Genomic DNA, 12095 nt, shown 5'->3' with positions numbered 1-12095 from the left:
GTGGTTAGTTGGGTCTTTATGAGATGGCAAAATTGCTTTATCGTTAGCGTACCAAGTCTGCGACGAGCGTGTTATTTCTAAAAGTGAGTTGATCAGAGGAGTATAATAACTATGAAAATAGTAGAAAAAAGGAGCCATGATTTACCCTTCAGTCATGGTTCGTTCAGTCAAATAGGATTAAATTAATAAATAATACGAGAGGTAGGATTGATTTTATTTTAAAAATGAGACCTTGGTGTCATATGCGATCGAACGGTTTAGACAAGCAGCTGTACAATGTTCTTTACTTTCGAGAGCTTTCGCCATTTTATACGCGAGTCAGTGTACATCCGACTATATAATAATATTTTCTAAACGGAGAACCTTCCTGCACAATAGTTTGGTTTCGTGTGCGTGTTTAAGACTTTGAAAAAAACCTAGTTATGGGCATATAGCTGTGAAAACTCGGCCAATTCCGTGATTTAAAGAAAAGCGACAAGACCTTTGTAAAAGCCGAACAGCTAAATCGAGCTGTCAAAAAATTGTTTTATTGGTAATCCGCTCGTAAAACGGTATAGTCGTCAATATTATTTTCTTTTGTGTTTCCGTTAAAATGCGATGAACTTTGTCCAGTTTTATCCATTTATTTTATTTTACTTCATCAAGTATGATGTTTTCATTGATTTGAAATAATGTATGAGCGTGTTTATATATTATTAGACATTAATTAAGAATAAGGTATAATTGATACTGAATTGACAGCGTCAATTTGAAAAGCTGTAGGTATTGAAAATGTTACGAATTTTTAAGTACAAAATAATTTGTAAATTTTCATGATTTTAAAATGTATACATTGAACGAAAAAAAACGAAATAATTTTGTGATATAATCTATTATAAAATTGTAACAACGTTTTTTTCAAACAGACCGAGATAATTTTTTATCTTGTGTTAGTATTTAAGTTGTTATACACTAGTACACTACACAACAACAGTCAGTCAGACGCCTGGCATGGTAATGAATCTCCAACTTTCGCGTCGGCAAGTGACGGTACATAAAAATCTGGTGTCCAACACAGCCGAAAGGTTATGTTATAAGTTATAAGTAGTTATAAGTCTAAATGTATAATACAAATAAGACGCGTAATTGGATCATTCCACTCGATTTGTTTTTTTTGATTTTTGTAATTCTTTTTAATGGGCCAATATAAAATAGCTATATAGGCATAAGAAATTGGAACGAAATATAAACATTTTAATGGCAAAACACTCGACACACACACAAACTTGTGGTATAAAATTACCGATTTGTAATCAAAGTACACTGTATACAGTAAGAATGTTCACTACCGCAAATTTTTAACGATACAATTTTTTTTTTAATGACCAAAGCATACTATATCATGATTACGCAACACACAGCGAAGCTTATTTTTATTTCTCTTGGTTGTTTTTATTGTTTGTAACGTAAGCGCGCGATGTACTCAGAAATATTATAGCTGTTGAAAACCGTTGTTAAAAATAACGAAATGATCATTTTAGAATTTTGTCTCCCTTTTTATATTTTTAAATTGGCATTGAAAAAAAATGAACATGCCCGTGTAAATGCGAACACTTACACTATAAAGTCATACAAGTATAATGAAAACGTTTATGGTTTTTATTTTAATAGATTAAAATATAACACTTCAGCGCAACATCTAACATTATACATAAAAAAAAAAACGGTATCATTATAGCATTTGGAATAAAAAATAAATAATATACCTACTCAAAATCAAATCACCGCAACATTACATAACAAATAGTTAACTAATAAATTAATAAATAATTACTAAATATTGTGTTCAATTAATCTGTTTCAGATTCGAGTGACACGAGAACGCATACCAAACACGGAGCTCAATACAGAATGAAAACGAATATTGCATGTTACTATACATAAACGTAGTCAAAATACAATACTATAATATTATAGATGTTAAATAAATATGTTAAAATTAATAAGATTATATTAAGTTATCTATCGTAAGTCAAATTATATTACCACTTTGTTGCTTTCATGTTAAATCGTATGATATTTTTAAAATACCAACACCTTAGTATCTATCTAAACGTAAAATGTATGTATTAATCCTAATTAAAATAACATTTTCAGGTAACTATTAATTTTGTTGATGTAAATAAAAACTCAATTGTATACAATAAAAAATGTTTAAATATATTAACCTTATATTATAAATATCGTATATAAGTACCTAATATATATTATTATATATATAAACACACACACATTATACATAATATTATATAGGTAAAATTATGTAATGTGTAATATTTCCAATGCTATACAAAATTAAAATATAATTAATTTCAATTTCAAACATTGAATAAAAATGTATGTTCAGAAATCTTAAATACTGCCAAATAATAGTTTTTACATCAGTCTTCTCATTGTTGTTGATGCATGTTCATTGTTAACCCACATTCATGATTAAAATTATATCTTGAACCACCTATTATACCGATAGAAAATGAATACTCTTTAAAATGTAAGTGCTCAAAATCTAACAATTTGTAATTTGTTATTTATTGTGAAATTATCATACTCATTAAGAATATTATCAATTGTACGTACCTATTCTATAATAAACATTAACATATTAACATATACCATTATAATTTATAATATGTGTGTAAGTCTATTATACCTACATTACATTTACTGACGTTATGAATGGAAATAATAAATAAGTAAGAATAGTATATTCTCGTGGTCTGTCGCACGATTCGGGGAATAAACTAGGAGATGTTTAAGCAGTTCTCGATGCAAACAAATAGCTTGGACCCAAGTATTTTCTCACCATGTTGTATTCGCGGATCGTTATTGTCTTTTGGTGAAAGTCAAATAATTCTCAGACATTGTAAACGAGACCACCGGTATAATATGTGGTTCAAATTGGTTACTACATTTAATACATAGTAAATAAGTATATAAAATAAATATTATATATTGAATAATATGAAGTATGTCAATAACAGTCAAACATGTGAATATACACACAACCATGTACACGCGTGTATATGCAATTTCTTTAAACTCTAAAATGACGGTACTTTGTTACCTTATTAAACATAAACAAAATATATTACATTTAGAGTAGTTAACTTATGGCTTTGTAAAATACACCTACTCTATTTTTTTGGATGGCAAAAACCGTTTTTTCTTTCAACTTAGAGTCGATTTTACTGCTCATGGTGATCGCGATGAAGGGAATGCCTGTAACAGTAACACAAAAATTATTACTAGCAATACTTCCAAAAAATAAAATATTTGTATATTTCGCATTGTGTAAGTAAATTATGTCTGCGACATTTAAACACATATTAAATACATATCTATAGTTAGTAGGACACACCTAGAGCCTCAGGCTTGAAATAATAATAGGTAAATTGTATTACTTACATAGCGAGCTACATAGTTACGTAACAATGTGAATCTTTTTTTTAAATCTTTAAATTTTAGGAAAACATACATGTTATAATATAATATACACTTATAGCTCCTCGATTAAGATAACGCCACAACCGCATGTGTTGTTCTAATGTAAAACATAGCAAAAACAGTTTTGCGCGGGAAAAAACCAAGAAAGCTACAGACATATCTAGCTATCTAAGAAACGACATTTTTATCACATAAAAAGGAGAACTTTGGCTGTGCAATATCGTTCTTATTTTTTCGATATTGGAAATACAAAAAAAGTTATTCAAGTTTGAAAAATACAAACAATAATGGATTTTGAAACAATAAGAACATATTTTTCGTATAAGTGATGTCAAAATAATAAAAACGATATTGCACAACCAAAGTTCTCCTTTTTATGTAGTGAAAATGTTGTTTCTTAGTTATGAATGTAGCTTTCTCAGTTCTTTTCCCAACGCAAAACAGTTTTTGCTATGTTGTACATTTGTAAGACGGATACAATACCGCATTCGACGTCTCCATATTACGAGTGTGTAACATACCAAGTTTACGCGCAGCAGTTCATTCAAGTTTACAGCTTTATTGCCTAGTTTAAAATTTGAGTGAAGCGACCTTATTATAAATTACCTTTAAGTTTTATCTTAAAGGTAAGAACATTATATATTGTATTCATACGTCAGTTTTTTACGATAATACTGATAACTCGGTTAACAACTGAACTATCGTAAAAAACTGATATAAGAAGTGAGAACACAAACAATGTTTTCTATTAAGTTTCATAATAAGTTGATTCACTCTAATTTTAAAACTTACGAAGCTAAACGTGAACTGCTGTTCTATGTTACGCACTCGTAAGACGGAGACAACTAAGCGTATCTGAAGAACTTTCAGCGTTATCTGATAATTAACCAATAAACATGATTGTCAGTCACAGTTAGCATCTTACTGAATATTCTAAACAATAAGATTATTTATGAATCCGGGAAACCTTAATACTTTTCTTGGATTATTATAGACATGTTTTATCACAAAAAGTTCGAGTTCATTTAGTCAATATTATTATTAATATGTCTATAGCATTAAGAATATTATGTATACAGTTCTAATACCCACAGCTACCTAGATGCTAAAAGAAATTGTTCGAAACTAAAATTAATTAAAAACGAGATTAAAAATTAGTCACGGACTACAATAGCTCAAAAAGACTTTCTGGCCTTAATATAATGTCTGTCAATTGAAAACGAAATTTTCAAAAATCTGAATTACGCCATTACGATGATTTAATGGAAATATTTAAAAGCTAAGGCAAGAAAAATTAATTAGATTTAGATTTTTATATTCTTCTTTTTGCTATTAAAATATAATCATAAATTTAATAAATAATTAAAATAAATGAATTATTTAATTATTTAATTGTTTGTACCAAACCGTTAAATTGAAAAAAGTAATTGAATGTATGAGTAAAACTGATAATTTATATGTACATTTTTAAATGTGGATCGTAAATTTGTTTTTGCAACCGAAATTATTATCCTTTGATAGTTATTAAAATTATAGAAAATATTAAACACTAAATAGTATAAACACAAAATTTGAAATGTGTGAAGGTATTTTTCAATTAGTGTAGACTGTGCGACCTACTATAACGTTCTAAAATAATTTTAACATATTTGATTCAAATTTGTATTATAAAAGCGAATAAAAATGAGTTTTTAACGTTAGGTTGTAGATTGGGGCGGAAAAGCGTATCTATATAAGTACAGGGGTGGATTTTAGGGGGGCGACGTGGCGATTACCCCCCTAGGGATTTTTTTACTTGAATTATAGCGCCGTATGATATAATGAATATGAAATTCATAAGTCATAACTAGGGCTCGGAAGTTGTAGGAGCTAAAAAATGTAAAATATGCACGAAAAAATTGCAAAATATGCATTAAAAATGTTGAATATACGAAAAATATGCGTATAAAATCAATGAAATATGTACTTTTTTAGCTAAAATTGGTGAAATATGCATTTTCAATTTTCAATTTTTTTAACTCGCAATTGTATACTTACTTCAAATTTCTATTTCTATCTAATTAGCTAGGTCTGCTATAAATTGAGATCATACAGAACAATATGCAATTCCTACAACTTCCTAGCCCTAGTCATAACTATAACTTCAAACTTAATAAATGATACAAAAAAGGTATTTTTTTTAATATCTTATCAATTATAATGTTTTTTGATTATCAATACAAATTATTGAATTTAAATAATAAGATTATGTTCAAAACAAATTTGAAATTGGTTATAACCATAGATATTAAAAGAATATTTTCTTGGTTATAACCACAATTACTGTAAACTGGCTACGGTTTATAGTTTTAGATTATAGATGGAATGACAGATAAAATCATTTTACCGCCAAGCAGTGCTACAGCGTGCTGCACCGCCGTATAAATCTGTTATCACATTTTTATAATATAAATTAAATTTTTGTTCACTGTGACTTTGATAAATAACTAAATTTTAATATTGAGTGCTAAATACTTTATTTTTATTGTTGCATTTCACATTTTTAAATTGTCACCACATAAAAAAAGAGAACTTTACCTGTGAAATATCATTTTTATTTTATCGATATCGGAACTACAAAAAAAGTTATTGAAGTTTGAAAAAAAAACAAAAAATAATGGATTTTGAAATAATAAGAACTTTTTTTCAACCATATGAAAAAAAAATAATGATATTTCACATACCTATAATGTTTTGAACTATATTATCTATCAATTTGGAGTCTTTACTTTTACTACATCCTGAGTGGTTCTATCCCGCACAGAACAGTTTTTTCTGTGTTGTATACATATTTTGTAAGACGGAGACACCACATGCGGGTGTAACGTCCTCTTAATATTTGAGCTTATTATAAAATATTTTTGTTTAAACTGCCCCATTTATAATTTAAAGCAGATTTTTAAAATTAATGTATATTTTAAAATGTTTAGTGTGTATTTTACCAATTTTACTTCCTATAACTTTCCTGCCTAGCTGATAACCATATTATGCTTTTCTGCTTTTGGTATTTTGTTTATTGCTTTGTTTATTAGATTAAAAACGTGGATGAGGTCACGCATGGGTGAGGAAAGATTAACTGGCTTAGCTTTACTCAATACTCATAGGGACATAGCATTGATGTGGAAAAAATCATTGACAGATTTGCGGCTGGTAAAAAAGAACCATACAATTGTTGCTCAAATAAATTATTAATACATTTGTTTATTTAATATTGAATAAAAGACTGTTGAATTTTTATACGCTTTAATTTTTTTTTTATATATAATATAACAGATGTCTATTGACTAATATGTATATTATATTGAAATTCTACGATACCAATTCGCCCCCTCCTTAAAAGAGCTTCGGATCCGCTACTGTATAAATCGGTATACGATTATAGAATATAGCACAATAAGTAACTACCTACATATTATATTTAAAAATCTGAGTTCGTATTTTAAATAACCAATAATATAAGTAAAACAAAAACGCGTATTAAATTGGTCTAAAAAATTTAAAAAGTATTTACTTTTCAAGCAATTATTTAAATATTAAATTGTAATTATTAGGTATTTAATTGTCTTTTGAGCTTAACCTACAGTATCGTTTAATTTATTTTTTATATCACCAATGTATAAAACAAATTAAGTAATTTATTATTACATTAAAAAATCTCTCTCTTGTTATTCCACATACAGTTTGAAGATTTAGGAGACATTCAGAGGAAAAACCATTATAATATGATAATATGTTCATTATTCATAATTTAAATGATAATATGGCGACTATAGTCCCTCATTTCACTTTCAAAGAACAAAATAATATAATATACGTAACGTATAGGTACTTTCAATTGTAAAATAGTAAATAGGTACATTACGACTACCTACTCAACACCTATAAAGATAGGAGTTTAATTCGTAACGTACAATCCGTGTCACTCAAGCAATTTTTTGATGTGTACAACCAATTTAGCATAAAAAAATTAAAACATACAAATAAGTATAGATACACGCACATTTAGCATAAAACACATTTCATATAATATGTACAGCTTATACACGTTTACGATGAGTCGATAATGATAATGATGATTATATTATAGATTCATCGTTCGGCAGACATCAATAACAAAAAAATAAAACTTTTTGGCATTTTGCGCGATCACATTTTCAGATCACAGCGTTACGTGACTTATACTTGTACAAGTTTTATTCAAAATGCGTGGATAGATATTTTAGATTTGATTGGTTGCAGTCGATATGCGACGAGTAAGAATAATAATATGTATATTGTATAATGTATTTATATATACGATGTACAGATTTTAGACCGCAAACGAAAACGCCAGTTGTGTATGCAAAGCACACGCTCCAGCGATAAAAATGCTACCTGATTCCGAATCTTCTATTAAACTGTTTGTCCAAATTATGCGGATAGCTGCAGAGTTGTACAGAAAACATAAAACGATCTACTACTTTTGATGCCGAAAGAAAAAATCCACAATGGAATACACCAACCAAAATTGAGAAAAATTACATCAAAAAAGGCAACAAAAATAGACGGGGTGCTGGAATAGAAAAACAAAAAACTGCTATTTTATTAATCAAAGCTTAATTTTAAATACAGATTATGTGTCTCGTGTGCACAAACATCTTAAAATATATTTGACCTATCCACCACTTGCTTGTACTATTTTGATTTGGTCAAAAGAATTAATTATAGCCTATTATGTATTCAGTATTAGAATGTGTACAAATATGAACAAAAAGGATATACTTTGTTAGTGTACTTTTAATTTTTTTTTATTTTTTAACTACTGGATCATCATAGCTAAGATTGCCCATGTTCAATATATTGTATATCTTGTAATACATTACTTTGATTACCTACGACCTACCATTGGCGTAGCGTAATGAATTTTTTTGGGGGGGCTATAGCCTTATTTTTTTGTTGTGGTATGTCGGAACTTCTTGCAAATTAATTCGCAAAAGGGATATAATGATTCAGATACAAAACATAATATTCTACAAATATAACTATAGAAAATGTAAAGGAAAAAAATATAAAAAGGATTAAAGAAGCCCATTTTAAAGTAAAATGTAAATAAATAATATACCATACATCATATTATTATTATCAAATACATATTTTGTATTTGAATTAATTATAAAAAATAAAAAACTTTTTAAATTGGAAATTATTATTGTAGTATAAGGTTTAAACGCCTACTTTTTTGGGCAAATATATTAAGAACATCTTCAAGACTAATAATATGAGCAAAGTCCCTTTCAATATGAAGTAACGATAGATTTTCAAATCTATCGTTAGTATTAGAATTTCTAAGCTATGTTTTTATTTGCTATAATAATAGAAATTTTTTTCAGTTCTCACATAATATGGATGTATAAAACAATAAACTTTTACACAGGAGGCTAAACAGATTTCTGGGGGACTTAATAGAATTCTGGGGGGCTTTAGTCCCCTTAGCCCCCACCATCCTACGCCTTTGCGACCTACCCTGAAATTTAAGTATGTTGGTATAGGTACCTAATAATATAAAAATATACACTGTAATACTGAATACTTATAATATAATAAGACGTGTAAAAGTGTAATATTTAGATTATCTTGTATAGTCCAATACCCGTCACCGATAAAAAGGAAAATTAAATTGGTAACCTAAACGTCCATTTGTTATTCGAACTGTAATTTAATAAATAGGTAGTTAATAAACTCAACATAATATTATAATAACAATTAGGTATATGTACTTATTTCTATAAAATTTACAAAAAATAACAATAGGTACACATTTTTTTTTTTTGTATCATTACCTATACAAATTTGTATACATTTATAATTAATTTATGAATAATAAATTAAGTCTGGTTAATTAAATTTTAAAAATATTTTACCTATTTATTTGTCTTTAATACATTATATTTTATCAAATTTACTTAATGTATATTACCTAGAATAAAATTTAAATAAAAACCTTAGTATCTGTATACCAAACAAAAGTAAATTTTTTAGTCATAAGCTTTCTATCCTTAGATGGTTAATTTTCAATATTATTTGAATAAATTTTCTCCATTGAAATAATTATAAATTAAATTAGAAAATATTTAGGCAGTGAAACCAAAACTGCCCGATCCACACTATAACAGCACCTTTACAACTTAACAATACTGATTTCTTTGTTCTCTTTCTACTAGGAGGAAACTATATGTGAAAAGGTTCTATTTTCTTAAGAGAATGTCAAGCGCCAAACCTGTTATTCCTAACTACACACATAAACTATGGCAAAACCACTTAACACAATTCTCGTTTGGTATCCAAAACTATTTAAATTACATAAATAAAAACAATTACAATATTTACTAATGTAGGGTTTAATCGTAATATTAAGTTAAACATTGAGATATAATAATTGTAATGTTAAAATCTTAATAAAAGAAAAAAGAAAAATAGGAAAAAAAATTTAGTATTAATAATTTAGAGCTTTACGTATGTTTTTCTCAAAATTTTAATTTTTTAAATAAGTGCCTAGTTGCCAAGATAACAATAAGACATAAGTTGTACCTATCTATATTAATATGGTTTAAACACCAAGTTATGCCAAAACATTTTTTTGAATATTGAAGATTTAACAAACGACAATTTCTTTGACCTCTTAAAATACTAAATTATAGGTATTATAAACTTTAAAAACATGTACCTATATTTTTGTTACTTATTTAAAATATTTAAACCTATACTAGAAATTAAGATATATTAATTTACGAATACTCACCTAATAGAAAACCTTCTACCAGATCCATCACTATTGATAAACTCCTGTAATGCGATGTGCACGTCTTCCAATCCAAGCACACTAACATCAGAAGTAGAAGAGATGTCTGAATACGAATCAATGGTGTACAAGTCGTCATCGTCATCGGCATCATCGTCATCGTCGTCCTCCTCCTCTTCATCGTCATCAACATCCACTTCGGGCTCCTCTTCAGCTGTACCAATAGTTATCTGTACGTTGCGCCTGAGTGTCAGGCTGACGGAAGCCTCGATCTGCATCTGTGCATCAAATAGCCAAAACGCAGTGAACACGATCATGGGTATGAGAAACCTGGAACGGCCACACAGATGCAATAAAAGCGACTTGCCGCCCTTAGACGCCGAAGCAGACAGCAAACGAGGCTTGATCCAGTGAACGTACGCTGACATCAAGCATATTACTGGTAAGATCTTCTTCTTGACATTCATCTAAAAAATGCGCAGAGCGTTAAGCACCAATGGCGTATGAAATAACGGAGGAAAATAACACACTCACCTCGACGAATGTATTCCACTACAGACCACTGTCCACTACATGTAATATTGTTGTACTAAAATAATTTATAATTATAATACACTGAAGCACTGAACTACAGAAGTGTAGGCACTACGTATATTGTATATTAGGCAACATTTAAAAGAATTTAGAATAATAAACAGTAATGATGATAATAATAATCATTGGGATTACGAATCATGGTGAATGCGATGGTCAAACGGAATGTAACAAAATAATAAATATAACAATACAAAATACAAACGTGATACAAATACCAATTTATAATGATTACCGACATGATAACAATGATAAGCTTGCTTTTGTTGACTGTGATAAAAAATACGCGCCATCTGCCGTGTATTATGAGAGTAGTTATACTTAGTACTCACCAAGTACTAAGTACTAAGTTACTACTTAGTAGTAATACCAAGGTGTATTGATAAGGTGTCGTCACTTGTTTGAAAACTTGATTGAAAATTTTACTACAGATAGTCGTCACCACCGGGAGCGCTATATGTCCTAAAGAGGCCGAAAAACGAACACTTCAGTACACCAAAACTATAGAAAATTTAAAATATATTATGATTTAAGGAATAAAATTCAAAATTTTTCATTGCATAATGACTTCTATGTTCTAAATTATTTGTATACATGTATTTAAATACTTTCTTTTTATCAAATACAACTTTAATATTATTAAATATAATTAACTAAATTAACTAAATTGTCATTTTTAAATTTCCTATTACAAAAAAAATATATGAAAAATGTAAGAGTTAATTCCCTAAATTATCATACATAATGCTTTCAAAGTGTTATAATTAACAAATAATAATTATTAATTATTAATTAATATATTGATTTTAAATAGAATTCATAATACTGCTAGTAGATACTAGTATTATACTAGTATTCATATTACCTATGTGTTACCAAAATGCATATATTTTGAATATCTTTTTATAAGCATTTATTACTCAGATGTACCTATCACCATTGATTTTATAATATATTCATAGTATTTATTGTATATTATAAAATAAATGTTATTAGTTTATTACCTATATATTATTATATATTAATCATAGACCTCTTTTATAGGTCTATGATATTAACTGAGATCCTGGGGATAGAAACATATCTATATGCTAAATGGTTTGATAGACTTATATGACATCCTAGATCAATGCTTATTTTCTTTAGACTTTAAGTGTTTATGGAAAAAGTTTAAATACTTAAATTTTAATACTATTATTAA

The 12095-nt window shown here is 28.0% G+C and overlaps 2 protein-coding genes across 3 annotated transcripts in view; one reads left to right on the top strand and one right to left on the bottom strand.

The window, feature by feature from the left end:
- Positions 1-2187, top strand: part of LOC100167869 (allatostatin-A receptor-like) — a 228577-nt gene extending 226390 nt beyond the window's left edge. The window contains exon 5 of the mRNA XM_029488077.1: positions 1844-2187. The gene's annotated coding sequence lies outside the window, so the exon portion shown is untranslated. The remainder of the gene's footprint in view (positions 1-1843) is intronic.
- LOC100570919 lies at positions 2179-11287 on the bottom strand. Of its 2 annotated transcripts, XR_510762.3 has the most exons (4): positions 10835-11287; positions 10301-10767; positions 3173-3258; positions 2433-3103 (listed from the first exon to the last, which is right to left on the bottom strand). XR_510762.3 is itself a non-coding variant. In XM_003244836.4 (3 exons), the coding sequence occupies exons 2-3, from the start codon at positions 10765-10767 to the stop codon at positions 3225-3227; spliced, it is 501 nt and encodes a 166-aa protein (XP_003244884.1). In that variant the 5' UTR covers positions 10835-11286; the 3' UTR covers positions 2179-3224. The 2 variants fall into 2 exon arrangements, 1 of the variants encoding a protein (XP_003244884.1); XM_003244836.4 differs by having other exon boundaries at positions 2179-3258; positions 10835-11286.
- Positions 11288-12095: the final 808 nt, after the last annotated feature.

The sequence above is a fragment of the Acyrthosiphon pisum genome, chromosome A1, assembly GCF_005508785.2.
Source record: "Acyrthosiphon pisum isolate AL4f chromosome A1, pea_aphid_22Mar2018_4r6ur, whole genome shotgun sequence".
In the NCBI taxonomy this organism is placed as follows: domain Eukaryota; kingdom Metazoa; phylum Arthropoda; class Insecta; order Hemiptera; family Aphididae; genus Acyrthosiphon; species Acyrthosiphon pisum.
Note: the sequence above shows the minus strand (reverse complement) of the source record. Positions and strands in the feature narration are given on the sequence as shown.

Excerpts from the sequence above, each read along its gene's own strand:
- LOC100570919 (XM_003244836.4), bottom strand. The coding sequence starts at position 10,767 with ATGAATGTCAAGAAGAAGATCTTACCAGTAATATGCTTGATGTCAGCG. Across the intron at positions 3,259-10,300 it reads GGTAGAAGGTTTTCTATTAG|GCATTCCCTTCATCGCGATC; the intron begins GTGAGTATTCGT and ends TTACTGTTACAG.